A 23,775-nucleotide genomic window follows, 5' to 3' on the forward strand; every position below is an offset into this window, starting at 1 on the left:
ACCACAACTCTCTAAGCCCTTGTACACACGGTGGGAAAATGTCCGATCGGACTGTGTTATCGGATAATCCGACCGTGTGTGGGCTCTATCGGACTGTTTCCGTCGGAATATCCAACCGACAAAGTTTTAGAGCTGGGCTATAAAATTTTCTGACAACATGATCCGATGGGACTTTGTCCGATCGTTTGTAGAGAATTCTGATCGGACAAAGTGCCACGCATGCTCAGATCAAATTCCTAGACCAAAGCTATTGGCTACTAGCCTGAACGTAGTCCCGTCGTAACAAAATAACATCACCACGTTCTGAATGATCGGCTTTTCCGACAACTTTGTCCGACCGTGTGTATGCAACACAAGTTTCGGCAAAATCCTATGGATTTTGTTGCCGGAATGTCTGACCGTGTGTGCAAGGGCTAATACTTTAAAGTCAAACTCCATCCAATATTTATTTTTTTCTCTCAAACTTTAAATCAGAGCTCAAGGATTCTAGCTTATTTTTCCAAATGTTCATGTTCTCGTGGAAATGGCATTGTATGTAAACGGGTGCTGCAGCGACCATTGGCTGGAACTGAAGACCATCAGAGTGAAGGAATGTCACCATGGATCTCCACAATGGGTACAAAGCTTTAATCAGTCATTACAGCAGAAGCAATGTTTCAGAGCCTTGTAGGACCAAGTCATCAGGCATGTGACCGTCACATCCTTGGTATGCTTGTGACATTCTTTCACTCTGAACCAGTGGTCATCAACTATGGTTGCCACCTCATTCCTTTAAACCCGAACACATATTAATTACACAGGTTCTGTGGCTGATTAAGGTGGTAATTAAACTCACCTGATTCCTTATCTGCTTTTAGTTAGCTGTGTAATTCAAAGGTGTTTGGGTTTAAAGGGATGAGGTGGCACCTCTATCATCAACCCTGTCCTCAGGGCCCACTAACAGGCCAGGTTTTATGTATTACCTTGGGGAGATGCAGACTAGAATACTGCAATCACTGAGCAGCAAATGTGATGTATTTCAATTACCTTGCCAACCTGGCCTGTTAGTGGGCCCTGAGGACAAGAGTTGATGGCCACTGCTCTAAACCAAAGTTCAAGGCATAGAGATTTTGTTAAGCTCTATACAAACAAATGTCACCTCTGTTCAGGTGTAATTCATGGCCAGTTCACTGCATTGTACTTAAAAGTCAATACTTTCCTTCATGGCAGTAGTACAGCTCCCATGTTTACTTCCTGCCTGCTCTGGACGGGAGTGTTGAGGGTCCCGTAGACTGCATCTCTAATGTTTACATTCTGTGAATGACCAAGGGGGGAGAGGGTAGGAAAAAAAAAAAACGGTAGCACTGAATTTTGAGATCTGCTGTGGGGATTTGGTGGATTTTATTGAAAATATAATAACTGTCACTTTTTGAAAAATAAATACCCTTATCCTGGTGTGTTAGTTTTGGGGTTTAGCTTATATTCTTACCATAGAGGCTTTGATCCAGAATTAGTGGAGTATGGCCCATTCTAAATCCCACCCCAGATGGGGCATTTAGGAGATACCACCCCTCACGTTTGATAAACCCCAATGCTTAAAGTGTTTGTAAACCTCTGACATGTTTATGAACAAAGCATATCCCTCTATGGCAGTGGTGGCCAACCCTGTCACGCCAGATGTTTTGGAACTACATTTCCCATGATGCTCAACTACACTGAAGAGTGCATGAGCATTTTGGGAAATGTAGTTTCAAAACATCTGGGGTGCCAAGGTTTGCCATCACTGCTCTATGGTATGTACTCTGCATACAGCTCTTTGCCCCCTTTTTTTAACACAGCTCGGACAAGTTGTATAAATTCTGAACTTTGAATATCCGTGAAGAAGAGAATACTGCAAATAGGTACAACTTATATAGGGGGATTTGATTAATGTCCGTGTATCATCTGAAGCTAGTCAATTCACTGGATATACATAAGGCCCCTTTCACACATGCGGACCATTAGTTTAATCGGTTCAGATGCTTTTTTCTAAATTTACATCTGGTTTGTGGTTGGATGGATGAAAAATGGACAAACGGTCCGCATGTGTGAAAGGGGCCCACAAAACAGTTTTTCTTAATGTGGAACTAAACCCTCCTAATCATTTTCACCCGAGGAAGGTGCCATCTTGGCCTCTGTTTGATCTTCAATCACCATGATGCTGTACATGTAATCAGTTATGGCCCCAGCCATTTGACCGTTTGGTTGAGAACACAACTAATGTGACAGTTACATTCCTGGCATGTGCCAGAAATGTAACAGTTTTTTTTGAAACGGTTGAATCAGTGGGTTAAGTTCCGCTTTAAACTACATTCACACAGCCACACATGGGAGATAACCAGTCCAGAATAATTTTTTTCTTGCTGGCACTTGCAAACAGTGATTGTACACATCTTGTGCAACCAGCAGGAGCTGTCAGGCTTATACTTCATCCAGACAGTGTGCCCCCAAGGTTGGCTTTTCTGTGAAGTTTCTGGCCGCACACAAACTGGCAAGGGCTAGACAGCTTGTTTGTATGCAGCCATTGCACGTGGTGTCCCTGGGTCCAGAGGTAGCATTTAGCGCCTCGTGTGAATATAGCCGAAAGCATAGGCAGTTTATGTGGTTCCTTTTTTTTCCATTTCGATCTGCTAAATTAGAGGCTTTATTCTAGTTTCCATGGATTGCTTTAGATGTATAACTTTGGGCTGGTTGCCTGTCTCAAGAGCTCAGCAAATTACGTGATCATTTAGAATGGTAAGAAAAGGCAGTTTCCTCAAATTGCGGTTTCCTTGAGGCAATCTACTGTTGTGCTGTTCCTCCTGGGTTGTCTTCCTTTATCTTGAGTTTTCCTGCTCACATCCAATCCTGTCAGAGCTCCTGTGAGACTTGAGAGAGAAATTTAAAAAGTGGATATTCCAGATCCTCCAGGAGATCATATTCAGCTTGAAGAGCGTTTCTTCAGGAAATATTCTACTGTATATCCCAGAAGATCTTCATCCCCATATATGTCTCATTACGTATCTTCTGCCAGTAACTGGAACTGCTTAGGGGGGAAACTAATTAATAGGGCCCTTTCTGGTACTAAGCATCACTTAGACATGTATTTTATATGCCTGTTTCCTAATCCCCAGCCATGGTCTGTCAATGAAAAATACTTGGTTAACATACTACAAACTTGAATATTTCAAATTGAACACATGAAAAAGAAATACAGAAGAAGGGTTACATATTATCCTCATGTCAAAATGGTCAGGGCATCCAGGTATAGGGAGCTGAAGGTATATCAAATCTCGTATACCTTTCTTACTAGAAATAAATTTACCCTAACACTTTTCCTTGTCTTAAGCTTGCTTATTGGTCAGTGAGGTTGTCCACCACAAAGTCAAACGCAAAACATTTTTGTTTAGCTAGCGCTGGGAATTACCCTAGGACACGTGTCAAACACAAGGCCTGCAGGCCAAATGTGCCCCCCCCCCCAGGCCAATTCACGTGGCCCTCGCACCTCCCCTGCAGCTGCGGTACCCCCTGTTGCCACCCCCACCTTGTCTCAGTAGTCGACAGCAGAGAGCGACAGATCCTAGGTCTGAACCCATTTCTTGGTCAATTTGGCCACATGTATTGGGTCAATGATATTGACTTAACATAGCCATGTGGCCATATTAAATCAATGTTTCATTAGAATCCCCACCCACAGTTCATTGGCCCAGAAATGACAGCTAACTTTTGGGTTTTGACCTAAGCCTGTTCAAAACAGACACAAGCTCATCCCTAGCTGTGACGTAGGGGTGGGCAGGAGGAACCACGGCACACTGACAGGAGACTAGGAAATTAATACCCAAGTTTCAGATTCTGCAAGTTTTTAGTCACCGGTTTCTTTTCACTAGTGTGGGCAGCAGGAGAGGAGTATTCTTTGTAAGAAGGCATGTATTTTGAACATTGATTTTAACAAGAGTGTCACTTTGAGGCCAATGGTGATTTTCAAAAATATGTGCAAACAGTACATAGAAAAAAAAGGCGTGCTACATTTTTTACACATATAAGTTAGAAATTTCTGTTTGGTGAATATTCAAATAAACTACACCCTAGGTCTAAGGATCCTAAGGGTCCATTTACAGTGTTTATATCTAACACTCACATTGCAATGCCCTATAAAGCAAGCATTGCAATGTGCTAAAAATGCATGTGTCCAACTTCGCAATGATAAAAATAGTATCTGTTCCCATCTCGGTGTTGCAATGCAGTGCGTTTTTAAAAAATACGTGTACATTTTTCTTCATTTTAATGCATTGGCTGCCCATAGAATTCAAAGGCAACACGTCGAAAGCATTTGATATGCATTTTGATGCAATGGCAACATGTGTTAACAAGCATTGGTTGTTGACTTTATCCTCTTTAAATTCTAAATTCAGAAATGCTCAACCAAATTGTGTTTTAGCTGAGAACGGAAGTTACCGTCAAATGCAAGACTGCACCTGCCTGATGCTACAGAAAAACGTCCCTTTGTAAATGGACCCTAATATTGCTTGTGAGGTTAAATTGCATAAGAAAATGACTATAAACTGTTGTATATTGCCCTGTATATCTTCCCAACTATTCATGCTGTTGGTGTGAGAAGATTATCTGTATTAGACAAGGCCAAATCTCTATTGATTGAGCGACCCTGCGCAGAAGTATACGCTATTGACAGTTGCTGGTGTGTCCCGGGTTATCAGTTTCTCATTTGTCTGCATTTCTATGTAGTGTTGTCAGGGATTCCTGCTTAATGAGTGCAAACAGACGACTACGGGGCAGTAAAAATGGTGTGACCTGCTATAACCGATTAATTCCTTTCTACTGCTAGGTAAAATATGAGGGTATTTGGTTGCTGTTTTGTTATGCATATGCTGCGATATTTCAAGACTTATTTGTAAAATAACGAACTTCTCTCAATAAGAGAAAAAAATTGATTTGCAAAGAAGACTTTTCTACGAAAACCTATGCGGTAAACCATAGCAATCATCCTGCAACAATTCTGGGTTGACGTATGAGCATGAGCGCTTTGTGTGATTTAAGGCTTGAGCGTTTTTGGTTTAGCCAATAGAAACCCAGATACCAGGAAGAAATGATTGTTGGGTGTGAAATCTCACCAAAATTTTTTTTTCCAGGCACGGCCGTTAAAATAATTTTCGAGCCAAAAAATATGCAATTATTCCCCAAAGAAGCTCCTGTATATTTTATTAGTACTGCAGAGGTACTTTTTGCCTAATAACTAGAAATTAGCAAGTTCAACTTTAATCATTACTATTTATTATTTAATTAGGCTTCGTACACATGGGCATATTGACCTGTTCATCCATGGATAGGGGTGCCTCTAGCTGCCCGGGGTGCACAGTTTTTCCATGCAGGGGCATGCAGGCAGCCTATTGTAATCAATGACAGGCAGCTGGCTTCACGGATCTCTATAGGCTTCTCTGAATACATATCTGTGTGTTCAATGCACAGATCACAACATAGGCTGTATTCTGATCCATGCATCAGACCCGCACGGATGTGCGGTTTGGGAAGCGCATAGAGATCCCTGCAGCCATCCAGATCCCAGCATCCAGGGAAAAGATGCCAAACTGCATCTCACCCCCTTCCCTTATCCCGGCCTTGCCTGCATGGAACACCTGTGCATCCCGGGAAGCTCCAGGTGTATGGATTGTGTGAATGCAGCCTTAGTGTAAACAACTGATTTCATGTCAACCTATCCAGTACTTCTCCAGAGCCTCTCCCATCCTCCTGGATTTCTCTATCTCAATCTCTCTAGCCATCTCCTACTCTGGCCACCTTTAGGCAATCCCTGAAAACTCATCACTACAGAGAAGCCTATCACACCTCCAACTAACACCCTCATTTTAGAGGGCTCCAGCTCCCACTGCCTCTTGGCGCACCCGCGGTGCTGGAAGGGTAATCTATGGAGAGGGCCAAGTACTTTTTTCTGGTTTTTGATTCCATTGACTTCAATAAATCAAGAACTCTTATTGAAAAACGCAAAATGCACCTGCAATATGCAAACTGCAGCCTGCATAGGTGTGAACCAGGCCTAATAGCCAATCGGGCATGCTGCAGGCAAATGTGCTAACAGAAAGCATGCTGACAGAAGGAGAGTAAGGCTGGATTCACACCTATGCATTTTTAGTGCTTTTTGCATTTTGCAGATTTGCACTACAGAACGTGTTCCATAGGAAACCATGTCAAATGGACTGTAGTGCAAATCTGCAAAATGCAAAAAGCACAAAAAATGCATCGGTGTGAATCCAGCCTAAAGGAGGCATCAGACTTCTGCTCCTTCACTGTCCAGTCAGAAGGGAATTTGATTGAGAGGACATCACTGTGTATCAAAGAAAGTGATGCCCTCCTTCTGGCCTTGCTGTGCAAATCTCAAGAATTTATTAAAACACAAACCATTTAGCAGGTAAAATGCTTCCTTCTATGCATTTCATCTATATATTTGGCTGTTTGCCTGGAGTCTAGCTTTAATTGAAGTCTCTGGCCCATGTAATTGGTCATTTGAGAGCAATCACAACTATTTTAGTCATAACCATGACCATTATATAGGTGAATAAAGCAGGTCAACCATAGATATTGTCTCTCTTTCCACATTTTCATGTAAAAACGTAAGTGGTTCTACTGTTGCATGATCCTCTACTACTGCCAACAGTACGATGGTTGGTGCAATCCTGTGCTGTTCATTCTGAATGGCATCACAATACATTCTTCTTCCAGCGCACCATAGAACATGGTAACGCATTACCAGAAATGCCGCATTTCCAATTTTTGTGGTGCATTGAGCAATTCATGAAATAATTAGATGACATTATCCCAATGCAGGCTAATGCGCAATGTAATGTGCACGCATTTAATGCAGGGCAACAGACCTGAGCAATGTGAGTGGGCATTTTACCTTTTTACATTGGCACCTCCACCAGGAAAATAAAAGGACAGGAGATTCTGCAGCTCAACTCAGTCGCCCACCCTTTTCAATCGTTCCAAAGCCTGTACAGGCAACACAGTCCGAACATTATTTTTAGGCAGGACATAAATAGTGTTTTTTTTCTTTGCATGTTGACCTTTTATTGGCTAACTGATGTTTGTAAGATGCTGGCTTGCAGAAACACTTATATCCTGAAAGCTTTTATCTGTAAACCCGAGGCGGCCAATTGAAGAGAGCACTAGTGCGATTCTGAAAGTAGGCATCTGCGAATCTCCATAAACATCTGTTACTTAATACAGGTATTATCTCCTACTGAGACAAATGTCCAACATCTCTACAGTAAGGGCACCTGAGAACAGAAATTTCACCCGATCACGATTTGCTTATAACAACAAAAGTGTTATTAATGTGTTTTTTTTTTGTTTTGTTTTTCGCTCTGTTCTTCCAGGATTAAAATAAAGCTCAGCAGTAGCTGAGAGGCCAGATGAGGTTGTCATTATGTTTACCATGAGGCTTAGACTGAATGTTCTGAGGGAAGATATAACTACTTCCACAGTAGGCCAGAACTGCAGCCTGCGGCTTCCCAGCTGCTACCAAACTACAGTTCATAGAAGTGACCGCAGAACATGCTGGATTTTGTTGTTCAGTAAAAAAAAAAAAAGATTGGCTGTAAAATAGGCACTTAAAATCTGCCAGGCATCCGACAATGGGCTTGTCGGGCTGGAACAAAGTGGACGTCTTCCCAGCAGAGCAGATTGTAAAGAGATGGTTAGAATTTCAGATCGTCAAACGAACAAGATGATCAAAATTGGGTGTGACACCTACCACATATTAGGTGGCCTTTTTGGGCAGGTCAACCCAGTTTTGAATTCTGAGCAGATCGGAACGTTGGGCCTTGGTATAAGGTGCATACAGACATTTTAGAATGTTTTGGCTAGGAAACGTTTGCATGGTATAGACCTATCTCTGTGGTTCATTGAAAAAAAAAAAAAAATTATATCTTTAAATGCCTTCTAATATCGACAAAACCTGAACTCTAATGCCCCATACACACGGTCGGACATTCCGACGATAAAATCCATCTGATTTTTTCAGACGGCTTTTGGCCCAAACTTGTCTTGCATACACAACGTCGCACAAAGTTGTCGGAAAATCCGATTGTTCAGAACAAGGTGACATACAACATGTACGACTGGACTATAAAGAGATCAGTAGCCAACAGCTTTCGTCTTGTAATTTATTATGAGCATGCGTGGTACTAAAAAGCACTAAAAATGCATAAGTGTGAATCAGGCCTAAGGCTGGATTCACACCTATGCATTTTTAGTGCTTTATGCATTTTGCAGATTTGCACAACAGCCCATTCAATATGGTTTCCTATGGAACATGTTCTGTAGAGCAAATCTGCAAAAAGCACTAAAAATGCCATGGGTTGGAATCCAGCCTAAAGCAGGAGTGAATTCCCAAGAACAGCTCCTTCCTTCTTGCACGTCATATCCTTCTCTTGGGAATACCTAATTGTTCTCTGTGTTGGCCCACCTCATCTTTTCTCTATAGAACTTTTTATGTAGCTGCCAGCAGGGAGGAGTGAAGGGAAATACTTGGTTCTTCAGTCCAGTCTGCAGAAATGAAGTCAGCAGCTACAAATACTGCTGACTTTTAATAAAAGGACACCCCTTTTTCCAGGGATCCAGTGGTTCTTCACCGGTCTTCGGGTCCCCGAGGCATGTTTTTTAAGGAAGCCTGCGGTGACTTCCTGTGGCTTCACAACTGGCTTGCCTGTATGCATGTGTGAGCCGCGCTGCATTTTGTGAATGGCCTAGCAACATTTTGGGACTCGTGAAGTGTGGCAGGAAGACTGTGGGCAAAGGGTGGGGGCACCAAACTTTTCTTGGACCACCTAGGCAATCCAAAGGGGAAGTGGCACCAGGTACCTATCAAACCAAGGTACCCCCCCCCAAAAAAAACCCCCCAAAAACTTCAAAAGTGATAGAGGAAGTTCCACTGGTGCACTTTTGTGTACCTTAGGGCCCTTTCGCACTGATGCACTTTTGATGTGTTCCCATTGACTTACAATGGAAGGTGCCCTTTTGGTGTGCTTATGAAAAACTGCAACTACGATGAAGCATACAAGAATATTCATAATATAACGGGATGCAATGTGAACAGTTACATAGGATTTAACAAGGAATAGTTTTTTATGCACTTTTGTTGCCCTGGAAAAACGCAGCAATAGCGAACCAGTGTGAAAGGGGCATTAGAGTGTCACTTATGCAACAGCTGTGAGCCTCCTGGGGTTTCTGGCATCACATCTAAGATGGCCAGGCCCAGCAGCAGAGCTTATAGATGTGTAGACACAAGGGGGGGCCCTCCCTGTACTGCAGGAGATCAATGCTTGTTAAGCTTAGAGGGGGTAGGGAAATGAGGTATAATGCTTTATACCTCTTCATGGAAGGCTTCTTTGATCCGTACAACTGATCTTCTGCTTCTCCTCTAAACTGCTGTCAGTGGCACGCTGAAATCAAGTACAGTGCAGAGCCAATGGCTCTGCATCGTATGTGAGAACAGCAAAGGATTGCCCATAGTCGAGAGCGTCATGGAGAAGAGCGCCAAAGCCTACCAAGAGGGTAAGTATTGCACCGTATTCCTCGTAGACTTCACAAGCATTTATCCCTTGCATTCCAGGAAGGCCCCACTGCAAAGGTCGGTTTTGTGTATATCCGAGCATTTCAGCTTTAAACCCCCAGAGTCTTTTGTAAAGTATTTTATTAAAGTGAATGGCGTGGTCCCTTGATGGGTTATTTGTATGGGTAATCAATGTAAAGAACTATATTGTACTGTTTATTGACCAGAAACATCCAGGACAACTTGCCAAAATCCAATTTTCACTGTTTATGCCCCTTGTAGCTCGTGGTCCATGCAGCCCACCATTGTGGGATTTGTAGACACGTCTGTTGCAACTAAAGAAAACCTAATACGTTACAAGGTGAATATGGTATACAAGTTGAGATTTTTTTTTCTTATTATGTGTGTTTACCAGCTAGTAAGATTATTAAGTGTCTCTGCGGGATCAGTATACATATCCCTGCCTGATGATGGGTGGATTGATTAAAGTATCAGTCATTTTCCACTAAATCCTAATGGGGTTATTTTCAGTATGTAAACATAAAATTTACCTCGCTGTGGTAGGTGTAGTTGGAGCCATTAGTGTGCCAGAAATCATTAGACAACATTGCTGCTCATATGCTGCTTGTTCCTTCTATAGACAGTCAAAAATAACATGGCTTTCCGTTATAGCATTGACAATGGCCCCATGACTAGAATTGATTTACTTGAATGGAGCAAACAATGGAAGATACAGGAATTCCTGTCATATGAATGGAATGTTTTTTGTTTTTCTGTCCTATACATAAACTTCAAGAGCATTCTGGGGTCTGGTAGGTCACCTCATGTCATGGTAACACCAGTGTATACATTCCCTGCTGGCCAGAGCCCTGCAAGAAATCAACAGCTGGGAATGTGCTTGGAGGTGAACTTAAGTCAAATCTAAAGAAATCTGTCTTTTGTTCCTTTAGGGCTCCTTCACACTGTTGTGCATTAGAACACACAAGTTGAGTGCATGTAGTGTTAAGGCAGACTATTCATGGTAAAGGGATGCCTAACGCACCAAAAAAGGTGCAGGTAGCGATTTTAGTGCAATACACACTCATTGGCAAGGTTTTATGAGTCGCTTTTCAGACTGAATACATCTACGTTTCACAAGCGTCATACTACCTTGTTCATTACTGCACCACAGTAGTGAGAATGGGCCTATATTTAATATTTTGCTATTTTTTGTGTTTAAATTCAATTTGTGTACTGTATCTTTTTTTTTTTTACCATGTTGCCAAACACCCTGTGAAAGTTAAGGCTAGGCTTGCAGTAGTAGTTGTTTACTAACCAGATAGGCAGTAGAGGAATGTTTCCAAGTAGGTGTCAGGACCTGGATCACCAGCTGGTGGCAGTGTTCTTCCTAAAGCAGAAGTTTGTAGTTTCCGTGTCCACCAGCAGGTGTCTCGCAGCATCCAGATTCCAGTAATGAGTTTCCATCTGATGCTGGCTGCTGGTGGGGTATTTAGATCCTCGTCTACTAGTGTCTCTCGCTCCAGTGTTTTGCTGCTGCCAGATTTTGTTTGCCGTTGAACCTGACCTGGCTCCTGCCCTGTACCCTGTAGCCTTGTACCTTCTCCCCTTTGTTAGTTTGATTAGTTAGGTATTCTGTCATTGGTTGGTTCGCTTACATTCTTATGTTTGCTGTGTCCTGGCGTTTGGATTGATCTTCTTTCATTGTAAATAAATCTCACTTAAAGCATACACAGTCTGGTCCCAGTCTGAGTGTAGGCACGTAGATCTGGCCATCCCTGCTGCTGATTCCTGACAGTAGACTTACGTGTAAATGTGAACCCACTTAAAAGCTGATTTCCAGGCAAATATAAAACACATAATTTAATGCAACCCAATAAACCCAATACACCCCTCCAAGCTTCATCAAAAAAATCACTCCTTGATTCCAACCCTGGCAGGTGCTAGTTTCCAAAGGGGCCTGTCTTGCCCTGTCAAAAGGCTCTGAAAATGAAAAAGTGGAAACGCACACTGGACAGCTGCCCAGTTCTAAGTGTATCAAGCTTCAGCTTTGCCTTCTCCCAAGCCATGCCCATTAACGCATTTCACCCACTCACTGGCTTAATTGTAGACCTCTAGGCAGCTTTCCACCTTTTCATTTACATAATTTAATACATATATGTGTTCAATAATAAATTGGTTATTGTGTTTGTTTTTAGTGCAGCTATGTAATTACCAAAAACTAAGTGGGTATAAGCCTTTTACAATCCCTAGTAAAGCAGAACTCCGATTGGTAGATGGAAATGCAGAAGTTGGGGCCAGTCAGGCATGCCACATTTATATATGTTGAGAGGAGAAGACGTCAGAGTGAGCAAAGTGATGAGCTCATCAGTCAGTGGTTGGACATTTATATGTTTCTATAAAAGTGCCCTTATAAAAGATTATAACCTTAAGGTCAGCGTTAAGTAGATTTTTAGTTGGCAGCCACTTGGCTAAATTGCAAGGATGGCCCATATGCACTGATGATGATCCCAGGCTTCTGGTAAGAGGCTTATAATTGCATTAAAGTTGTCATGTGTCATCAGGATATGGACTCATGCATTGTGTGGATTTATCACTTTTTTTAAGAATTTCACCTCTTTTATTGGATTATTGTCACTATATATTACATTTAGTGCTGTTCTTGGTATTTTTTATTATTGCTATTATTGATTGCATTTGAAGGGGAAGCACATTAATAGGCTATGCTTTCCATGTAATATTCTGTATTCAGATATTTTTTTTAATGTGGTATTCTCCATAGTTCTTTTTATTTTTTTTATTTTTACACATAGAACACAAGTAGTACCTAGCGCAAAGTTTTACACTTAAGAATATAGCCTAAAATAAAGCCCTATCAACATAAAATAAATATATACCGCTTAAAAAAAAATCCCAAAATATCACCCCCAAAACAAAGGTAAACTTTACAGCAAAAAAAGTTTGTTTCAGCAACTAAAAGTACCCACTTACCTCAAATCAACTTAAAAATAAAATGTAAGACAAAAAGCCCCCCATGAGGAGAAAAGAACTAGCCGTTAGAATTAAAGTTGTTCTAAAGGCGGAAGTTTTTTAATCGCAATACATTCTATGCAGCACCCAGCCCCCTAATACCTGACACTCTCCTCGATCCAGCGATGTTGCATGGTAGCCTTGGCTGGATGGGACTCTCACTCATTGGCTGAGAGAGCAGCGGTCACCATTGGCTCCTGCTGCTGAGAGATAGGGAACGGGGCCAAGCCACTGCTCCATATCTGAATGGACACTCAGAACAGCAGGTGCCCCCATAGCAAGCTGCTTGCTGATGGGACTCTTGGCAGGAGGGAGGGGCCAGGAGTGCCAGTGAGGCACCAGAGAAGAGAACAGCAGGTGCCTCCCATAGCAAGCTGCTTGCTGTTGGGGCACTTGGCAGAAGAGAGGGGCCAGGAGTGCTGGCGAGGGACCAGAGAAGAGGCTGTTCTGTGCAAAACCATTACACAGAGCAGGTAAGGAAAAATGTTTGTTATTCTTAAACAAACAAAAAAAAAAAGACTTTAAAAGTGAAGTATGGGTTTGGTTTTTTTTTCCCTCCATCATACTTACCTTGGTGGATGCAGCAATTGGTCCAATGTTGCTTCTGTCCCCCGACACCTTTACACTGGGAACCGAGTGATCGAACATTGCAGATGGCTCTGTTCTCACAGCTCCCCGATCAGAGAGCTGTTGCCTGTCAATCAGCAGCTCTCCTGCTCTGCTCCTCAACACTCACTGGGGCGCTGAGCTGTGAAGGGACAGAGCGGTCGCCTCAGGCTTTCAGCAGCTCACTGAGAGGCTGAAACCGCTATTAGTCCAGCCAGGCACCTTGCGGATCCAGACTCCCATTGTCACAATGACGTTGTGCCTATGACGTCAGACCACTCTCTGCTGAAAACTGGTCACAGGACTGCAAAATGAATTGCACTCCTATGACCCTTGGGAGAAGCCCAGCCAAACGAGCTTTGGCTGAACTTCTCCTTTAATACCACTTTAATGCAGAGTTTGTAACTGACCCTAATCTTTCCTTTTGCAATTTGCCATCTCTTCCTATGCTTTCCATGCTCCAGCTTCCAATTCACTGACACGAGGGTGTGTATTTACAAAAAAATAAAAAATTCACATAGCAATTACCAAGAGCCACATACATTCGTTCTGTGCAGACGGGGAAACAAAAAGTAGCACCCTCTAGTGGCTAAACACAGTATTTTCCGTTTTAAATCAATGAAAAACAATCTTTCAGCACTAGAAATGGCCTAATAACATTTGCTTGTCCACCCTTTGTACAGAACACACACTTTTAGTGGATGAAATGTTAGGCAATTTTTTTACGATTACACCAATTTATAGTGAACATTTATATACCTTCCCTTTAAGTACATAAATGCAGTAATGCAACCAATGCTACTAAACTAGAATGGATATAATACCACATGCCAAATAGAAATATTATTGCTTACATTCTGTAATAAAGAAAGCATGGTCTGCTTTTTTTTTCTATGCCGTTTGTTCTGTGTTGGTTTCTATAGCACCCAAACTAACACCTAGTTTATCTAATAATAGATCAGTTGATATAGTTAGTGCATACATCCACATTATTCCTGTCCAATTACTTGATCTTAATGGGGGCAATGTTCAGTGAATTTATTTGTCAAAATTCCTGATCATTAGCAATACTATGCATGTGGAAGAGTGATTGTTTTTTTTTTTTTTTTTTTTTTTGCAAAAATAACGCATATTGTGTACTGTATAATGATGGCATGTAAAGATGTGGATTCCACGCACATGGTATACTCAGTAATAATTTGCATATAATGAGGTGGATTGTTGCAAGAGTAAATGGACTTCTTGTATTGCAAGTGCAAAATTTTTTACTACTGTAGCTATAAAGCAAAAATGAATAAACTACAGTAATACAGAACCTGAAACAAATCTCAACTGTACCATTTGCCATTGTTCCAATCTTTTACAAGAAGATTATATTTTTTTTAAATGTCTCCCTCCGTGCTGAATTTGCATGTGGACATGCAGAATCGGGAATCCGTATTGCATGCTAGTTATTTTATGGAGATCTTTACAGACACATACTTGCTTTCTCATCCTGGCCACTTCATGATACTGCTGGGATAGTAAGGAAAATCCCCGTCTAAGGTATGAGTTGTTGGACTAGTAGCTTACACGGGGCTTCAAATGTGACAACACTGATTGGTCCAGCTTTGTCACATTGAGTGAGTTCAAAGCCGTACGTATACGTGTTTTCCAGTATTTTCCTTTATCTCTTTGTGCTAAACAGAGAAGAAAGGGTAGGTACGTTTTCCTGATCAGGCCAAGCATAGGTTTACTTTAAGGATTTACGTGTATGCTCTGTGCAATTAAATTGTTTACCAGCACTCCTGAATAGTTTTGCTTAACTAGCCGATGGCAAGTGTCTAGACAAATGCAAGGAAAGTTGACTATAAAGAACTATATGGTTGATGTAAGAAAAGGATTCTTATGCCCCGTACACATGATTGGACTTTCCGTCAACAAAACCGTGGATCTTTTTTTGAAGGATGTTGGCTCCAACTGGTCTCACATACACACGGTCACACAAATGTTGGCCAACAATTACAAACGTAGTGACGTATATGATATCTCCATTACGAACGCTGGTTTTACAAGACCAAGCGCTTCTGTCTCGTACTTGATTCCAAGCATGCACAGACTTTTGTCCGACAACAAATATTTGTTGGCGGAAAATTTGAGAACCTGCTAGCCAACATTTGTTGGTGGAAAGTCTACCAACAAATGTTCGATTGAGCATACACACGGTCGGACTTTCTGCTAACAAGCTCACATCCAACATTTGTTGTCGGAAAATCCGATTGTGTGTACGGGCCATAACAAAAACATTTCTTATTATCAATATCAATCGGTTGCCTTGTTTTGTTTTCAAACTTGCAGGAATTAAAGTCAAAAGCTAATTGGCTGCTACAAGCTGCTACTTGCAGCACAGTTTTCATACAATACATTAACGCCTGTAGAGATACAATACACAAACTAAAGACCGGTGTATTTCCTTACTGTATAAGCTTAAACGTTCTGTTTTAATGTGTTGATGCATCCAATGTATTAATTAAGGTTTTATCTTTTCTTTAGTTACCTCATCGCCGAGTGACGTTCTCTACATCCAACCAAGCCCCTGACCTCCAGGACCCTTCTCAGCACAGCTACTATGACAGCGGCCTAGAGGAATCGGAGACCCCGAGTAGCAAGTCGTCCTCTGGGCCAAGAATAGGGCCTCTCGCTCTCCCAGAAGACCACTATGAGAGAACCACCCCTGATGGCAGCATCGGTGAGATGGAACATCCTGAAACTGGTAAGAACAGGAGGAGAACAGGGCCTCTTTATCACGCTGTCCAGTGTTGCACCATCACCAGGCCGCCTGCTTTGTAGCTCTGTCTGTAGCATTTCACTTTAAGTGTACGCGTTTTCCAATACATATAGTACTTCAACTTTTTTTTATTTCATCACATTTTGCAGCAGTGGGAAATGGATATAGCACAGCAGTTTATTAAGACAGTGGTAGCTAAGAGGTTGACCCACAGTTCTTTGGTCGTGGAGTTGGTTGCCATCCTAGCATTAAGCAGGCTTTAGACTAGTCGATTTTTTTGGACAAACATTCTCCGTACATTTGATGTCTTCACAAATGTCATTCAAGAAAGTAGTTCAAGTCTACGTTTAATAAAAAACTAAAAACATTAAATTAGCACAAGGAACATAGCTTACAGTTTGTATGATGTGGCCCTTGTAATCAGAAATATTCCTCTGTCCTACCTTCTGCCCCCGCAGCCATAATCCTTCTGTGCAACAGGAGTTAAGACAACTAAAGGGCTGTCAGGAGTTCTCATCAAGAGAGCTTGTCTGTGCCTACTCTTTCATGCCAGAGCTGCCATTCTTTTAGCATTCAAGTTTGAAATGTAATATTCCAAACAAAAACCGCATACACTGTTCATTTGAAAAAAAAATTCAGTCCAAATTTTCTGATCAATATGGTTGAAAACTAATGTCAATTTGATCCACTGAACAATTTTAAAAATCATAAAAATGTTCTTACAATTAAAAATTAAATACTATAATAGAGCTGCACGAATAAGCATTAAAAACAATTGCGATCTCGATTCAACCCTCCCTCACGATCTCTATTCAGCATTTCCCCGATTCATTCATGTAACAAGTGCAGAGGATTCTCTACTCAGAGCTGTCAATAGAAAAAAAAATAAAAAATCTGACAATGTTGATAAACATTTGTCTGCTAACTAGAAACAAATGTTTCTTTTAGATCAAAGGAATGAACTTCTGTCTGTAAATGAGGTCAGTTTAACCACTAAACTAAAAAGACTAAACCTTTTTTTGCCACTTATTGCTTGCATGTTAAAATCTGTATTTTCTGCTAGAAAATTACTTAGAACCGCCAAACATATATATATATATATATATATATATATATATATATATATATATATATGTGTGTGTGGAACCTCGGATTGTGAGTAACGTGGTTAACGAGCGTTTCGCAATATGAGCTATTATTTTTTCCTAGCAGAAAAAGTGCTAGGATGGGCTGCATAGCACATGAGTATTTGTGCATATGCATACACATGTGCAAAAAATCTTTTAGCTTTTTTTTTTTTTAAATCAAGGGAGTGTGGTATGTGTAGTGTATATATGCACATAGAAATACTGACCAGCAACGCTGGTTTCTTTTTTTTTCTTTACTGATCTATATGCAGCACATGTTTATATGTCTGTGTGTACAGACTCAATGAAAACAATGGGTTTCCTTGGATCAGTAAAAAAAAAAAAAAGAATGCCTAATAACACCTAAAGAGAAGTTTTTATCCAAATGGATTCACTACATTCTATTCACTGAGTAGCTAGACGGGTGTGAGTCTTCTGTGCTTCTGATCCCAATACCAGTATCCATTGCAGTACATGTTTCCTGCGGGCATTAGTGATTTTAGTTAGTGAGGCAGGAGTAAATCGGTAGGCCTCAGTGCCTTCAATTTTAGTACAGTGTTCAAAATGGCTTCCTTCACTCTTCAAATCGTGCCATTTACCAAAACATGCCTCCCAACATTTTGAGATGGGAATGAGGGACACCTACTAGCAAACATATGTGGGCATAGGACACGGCCCCTGCCACACCCTCTTAAAGGAGAATTAATAAAAAAAAAAGTTTATTAAATTAACAAGGGCTTTTTTTTTTTTTTTTTACCACTCCTATTCCTTTTGATATTGGCTTTTAAAATATTACAAATGCAGCCATTTAGAATTTGGATGAAAGGTGTAGCATTGAGAAACACACTTTTTGAAAGCTAAAAAGTTCATTTTATATGGATCAGACCAAAAATGAGGGACACATGAGAAGGAAAGGGAGACATTGCTCCAAATAAGGGACAGTCCCTCAAAATCAGAGACAGTTGGGAGCTATGTACTAAAATACTTCTCAGCAATACGTTAAAAAATGCAAGGTTATGAGCAGGGTATAACTGGTCATGTCCACATTCCTTTAGTGACAAATGCCCTTAATCTCAAAGGGTTAGGCTCATCCCTCAAATATTATGGTGGTCATGGGAATAGGCCTGAAATTCAGTTTACCTTCTCAGAGATGCAGCTGAATAAGACTTAAAATCTACAATAACTAAAGGCAAAACTTTTTTTTTTTTTTTTTTCAGTTTTGGATAGAGTGGAGAGGAATTGCAACACTGTCAGTTTTTATTGCTGTCTGTGCCCCCCAATAGGGAGATTCACCCTCTCTGTGTCCTGTTTACTATTATCACTTAAAGTGAAAGTAAGAGAAAATCCCAAATTCTGGGTTGTGTCCAGAAAAGTAATATAGGGGAAATCTTCCAATGGGGACACTAGTTAAGGTGACCTAGGGATCCCCAAGGTATTCCCTTAATTTGCAGTGATTTTCTCTCACTTCATGTTTGGCTATGAGACAGGAAGTGAAGGCAAATCCCAATGGGACACAAATGGGGGAAAAAAAGATATCTGACAGGGGCTATAACCCTCCACTATCCTAGCCTATAGTTCTACTTTAATTCAAAATCTGAACTAGGAATTGAGGTTTCCTCATTTCTGATACCTTTCATACAAATGCTTTTACACAGTGTAGGCAGCAAAATGCTAAACACACTACTGCTATTTCATAGTGGAGAAGAAATATACGTTCTTGATTCAGGGTTGGAACCTTGAGGAAGCCATTGAGTCATTCATTGTTGTGTGTTCAGTGAGTACACTCCAAGTTCTAATTGTAACACTTCTCTTAGGGCTCCGTCACACTTTTGAGTGCTTTTTGTATTGTGGACATTGTCCGTGGTACAGCAATGTGATGTGTATGGACATTGTCATGTACACGTCGCTGTGTGTGTTTAAATAAATAAACATTGTGAGCTCTTGACCCATTGACACTCTTCAAGGGCTCTGTAAAAATGGAGCATGGTCACATGGCACACCGTTGTGCATTAAAAGGCATGCGTTAATATGTACATAAGTGTAAAGGTGCCCTAAAAGTAATTCTGGCGCATTAATATGCTTGCTACCCAATGTTTTTGCAAGCTAAATGTCATATACAGATCTGTGGACTTTCCCGCTCTTGCCTGTGTATGAGGAAATGTACTCAGAAGAATTGATCAAAGGATAATGTAAGAGATTTAAGAAAGATGCTTTGAGAAGGGGGAACAGTGAAGCACAATAATTCTGCAGCACTACTAAGCAGGAAGCCAGGCATGCATATGTAACAGGCAGAGCTGGCTGCCCTATATACATATATTTTTACAAACTATGCCTAGAAACAGAGTTTAAAGCAGACATTGATAGTATTTTTGACATTAATGTGAAACTCCTGCTATAACTGTCAGTATGAGGCATGGGGAAAGCACCACAATCCCCTCAAAAAAACTGCACTGCTTATGTAAAACATAAGTAAAACAATGAAAAAAGTACACCAATCAGCCATAACAACATGGCCACCCACTATAACCCATTGAGGCCTAGACTCCACTAGACCTCTGAAGGTATGCTGTGGCATCTGGCACCAAGCTGTCATTTGCAGATCCTTTAAAGAGAAGGTAAACCCTGATGGGTTTTACTTCCTCTTCATTTCCCTGCAAAGGTAAAGCCCATTATGTGTCGCTTACCTGAAGCCGAAGCCTGGGATGTCACTGCTGTCCCCACTATCAGCGAGTGTCCATCTTCACCCCCTCTTCCTTCCGGGGCCGCGAACTCCGGCTCTGTGACTGGCCGGAGTCACGTGATGTCATTCCCGAGCATGCTCATGGCATGACCCCTATTAGAAACGGCATTATAAGCCCTTTCTAAAGTGAGCATGCACCATAGTCATCGGTGCTCAGCTTTTTTCTAAATATCTCTTAAACTGTGGAGGTTTAGGAGATATTTCCAGCACCTACAGGTAAGCCTTTAATATAGGCTTACCTGTAGGTAAAAGTGGTTGTACAGGGTGTACAACCACTTTAGGTCCTGCAAGTTATGAGAAGGGGCCTCCATGGATTGGACTTTTTTTTTTTTCCAGCACATATCACTGATGCTCCATTTGAATTGAGATCTGAAGCATTTGGAAGCCAAGTCAACACGTCGGACTTGTCATTGTGCTCCTCAAACTATTCATCAATTCATCAGACCAGGCCACCTTCTTCCATTACTCCATGGCCCCCCACTTATCCTGATCACCAGTATCATTGGGAATAAGTACCAGGTAAAATTCGAAATTTTAAAGTACTACCAGAACAGGAATATTGATAAAATCTTCCAGAGTGGGGCACTTGTTGCTGTTACAGATAAGTGGAAAATGACTTCATGTTTAAAAGATATCTCAGTTCTTGTCAAGTATTTGACAGAAATTAAAGTGAATTCTCCTTTATGGGACATAAATGATTGATTCTAATGCTCCCCTTCTATATCCAGAATAAAAAAAAAAATCTGGCTTTAGATCAACTTGAATGAATATATATATATATATATATATATATATATATATATATATATATATATATATATAGTGTGTGTGTATGTGTATATATATATATATAATATTGTGAGGAATTATCTCAGTAGCGTGTTGTGCTTTACTCCCTGGATGAGTCTCAGCTAGGGATGAGGTCAGGCATGTTCGCATGGTCCACGTGCAGAGCCTGCCAGGAAGTCGGCACAGCGCTGCGCTAATCACAGGCAGTAAGACATTTCCCGATCTCTGCAGCGGCGCATCGGGAAATGTCTCACTGCCTGTGATTAGCGCAGAGCTGCGCCGACTTCCTGGCGGGCTCTGCACGTGGACCATGCGAACACGCCTGAGCTCATCCTTAGTCGCAGCACAGTGCAAAAGGCACAGCAAGACCGCAGGATCTTGGTGAAACACTAGTGTGATTTATTTACAGGTCTGTGTCCACAAAGTGCAGGTATCAAAACGAAAAGGAAAGATAAAAGAAAATATACCCTCGCCACTCTGGGTATCGAACAACAAATTCAGGAACCTTGCTACTTGTCCTAGAACAGCCTACTGCTACCCAGACCTTGACATTTTCCACAGAATAAAGCAGATCCATACTCGCACAGATGTAATCTCACCATACAAGCAAATGGCTGCTCCCCAGTCTGTCATGCACAGAGATCTGGTTCCAGGACGGAGCGTCCTCCCTAAGCAGCCTGGAAGCTTTATAGAGCCCAGAGTATTCAACCTGCTACAGCTGAGCTTGTTAACACCTCGGTGAGCCAAACGGGCTCACTACGCAGCACAAAAAGGAAAACTGTATACAGCATGAATCCGGGACAAATATATCTGCCATCCTGGACATAACCCATCATTTTTACTGGTTTCCTGTCACAATATACACTCACTGGCCACTTTATTAGGTACACCAGTTCAATTGCTTGGTAACGCAAATTGCTAATCAGTCAATCACATGGCGGCAACTGCATTTAAGCATCTAGATGTGGTGAAGACTACTTGCCGAAGTTCAAACTGAGCATCAGAATGGGGAAGTAGGGGTATTTTAAGGGACTTTGGCATCAACAACCATGCCACATTCAGACAAACTGGTCTGAGTATTTAAAAAAACTGATCTACTGGGATTTTCACACACAACCATTTCTAGGGTTTACAGAGAAAGGTTAAAAAAACTGATTCATGATGATAGAAAGGTAATGCAAATAACCAATCGTTGCAACCAAGGTATGCTGAATGCACAAATAATCAAACCTTGAAGCAGATGGGCTGCAGCAGCAAAAGCCAACACTGTGTGCCGCTCCTGTCAGCTAAGAACAGGAAACTGATGCTACAATTTGCACAGGCTCACCAAAATTGGATAATAGAAGATTGGAAAAATGATGCCTGCTCTGATGAGTCTCAAATTCAGCTGCGACATTCAGATGGTAGGATGGTTTGAATTTGGCGTAAACAACATGAGAGCATGAAACGGTTCAGGCTGGTGGTGGTAGTGTAATGATGTGGGGGAAATTTTCTTGGCACACTTTAGGCCCCTTAGTACCAATTGAGCATTGTTTATACGCCGTGGCCTACCTAAATATTGTTGTTGACCATGTCCATCCCTTTATGACTACAGTGTACCCATCTTCTGATGGCTACTTCCAGCAGGATAATGCACCACATCATAAAGCTCAAACTTGTTTCCTGAACATGACAAGGCGTTAACTGTACTCCAGTGGCCTCCCCAGTCAGCATATCTCAATCCAATAGAGCACCTTTGGAATCTAGTGGAAAGGGAGATTCGCATCACGGATGTGCAGTTGACAAACTGCATGATCCTATCATGTCAATAGAGACCAAAATCTCTGAGGAATGTTTCCATCACCTTGTTGAACCTACGCCATGAAGAATTAAGGCAGTTCTGAAGGCAAAAGGGGGTCTGACCTGGTACTAGCAAGGTAAACCTAATAAAGTGTCGTGTGTGTGTGTGTGTGTGTGTGTGTGTGTGTGTATGTACCTGTATATCTCACAAAAGTCAGTACACCCCTCACATTTTTGTAAATATTGTCTTTTTTTCTTGTGACAACACTGAGGAAATTACACTCTGCTACAGGTAATTCATGTCTAAACCACTAGCAACAAAAGTGAGTACACCCCTAAGTGAAGATGTCCGAATTGGGCCCAAAGTGTCATTATTTTGTGTGTCCGCCATTTTGTTTCCAGAACTGCCTTAACCCTCTTGGGCATGGAGTCATCCAGAGCTTCACAGGTTGTCACTGGAGTCCTCTTTTGCTCCTCCATGATGACATCACAGAGCTGGTGGATGTTAGAGACCTTGGGCTCCTCCACCTTCCATTTGAGGATGCTGCACAGATGCTCAATAGTGTTTAGGTCTGGAGACATGCTTGGCCAGTCCAGCCCCTCTCCTTATATCCCAGTCTCCTCCACAGCCCTCCTCCATCCTTACTTGCAACTCATTCACAGTCCCCACCTTTCTGGTTTCCTGGTCCCCTTTACAGCCACCTTTTTTGTGACACGGTCCTCTTTCTGTCACTGCCCCATCTTTTACCTCACACAGCAGGTAGAAGACAGAGAATGCGGCACAATTGAGTAGAGGGCAGGAGCTGTCCAACTTTCCATTTAGCAGACAGACAATTGGTTCACAGGCATTTTTTTACCTTGAAAAGTTAAACAGCTCCTGCCTTCTGCTCGGACATTCTGTCTGGAGAAGAGAACGCCCAGGCAGGCTGGAACTACCTGCGCATGCACTCCCCCTGCCCCCCACTCACTCCCTCCAGCAGCGATACTCTGCAACCAGCACTAGAACTAGCAGTGCAGGGAGCTCAGTCTGCACTATAGCGCTACCGCTGCCTCATGTACCGGAGAAATAGGCGGACGGGGCAGTCCTCTTGGAAGTGCCATTACCTTCCGTCCAAATTGATTTCCAAGCCTCTTGGGGGTGGAGGTAGGGGGGAGATGGGAGTTCTCTGTGTCGTTTTAGGCAGTCTGTCCAACAGCACAGCTAAAGAGCTCACTCCTCACCTTCGCATGTAGCCAGCGCTTTCGCCCCCTACTGATGTACGCTCTAGGTCAGCACCTACCTTGCCTATTGGTAGCACCGTCCATGGACCTTTTTAACACTGAGTCCCATTACACCGGAGTGGAAAATGGCTAATTGGGC

At 41.8% G+C, this 23,775-nt stretch overlaps 1 protein-coding gene across 5 annotated transcripts in view; it reads left to right on the forward strand.

Annotated features, from left to right (window-relative positions):
- Nucleotides 1–23,775, forward strand: part of PCDH1 (protocadherin 1) — a 287,578-nt gene that overhangs the window by 195,432 nt on the left and 68,371 nt on the right. For all 5 annotated transcript variants that reach the window (XM_077474262.1, XM_077474266.1, XM_077474265.1 and 2 more), the window contains exon 4: nucleotides 15,746–15,965. In XM_077474262.1, coding sequence (XP_077330388.1) covers nucleotides 15,746–15,965 — 220 coding nt within the window. The remainder of the gene's footprint in view (nucleotides 1–15,745; nucleotides 15,966–23,775) is intronic.

Source organism: Lithobates pipiens, unplaced genomic scaffold, assembly GCF_037356315.1.
Source record: "Lithobates pipiens isolate NorthernLeopardFrog02 unplaced genomic scaffold, aLitPip1_a1.2 Scaffold_8, whole genome shotgun sequence".
Taxonomy (NCBI): Eukaryota; Metazoa; Chordata; class Amphibia; order Anura; family Ranidae; genus Lithobates; species Lithobates pipiens.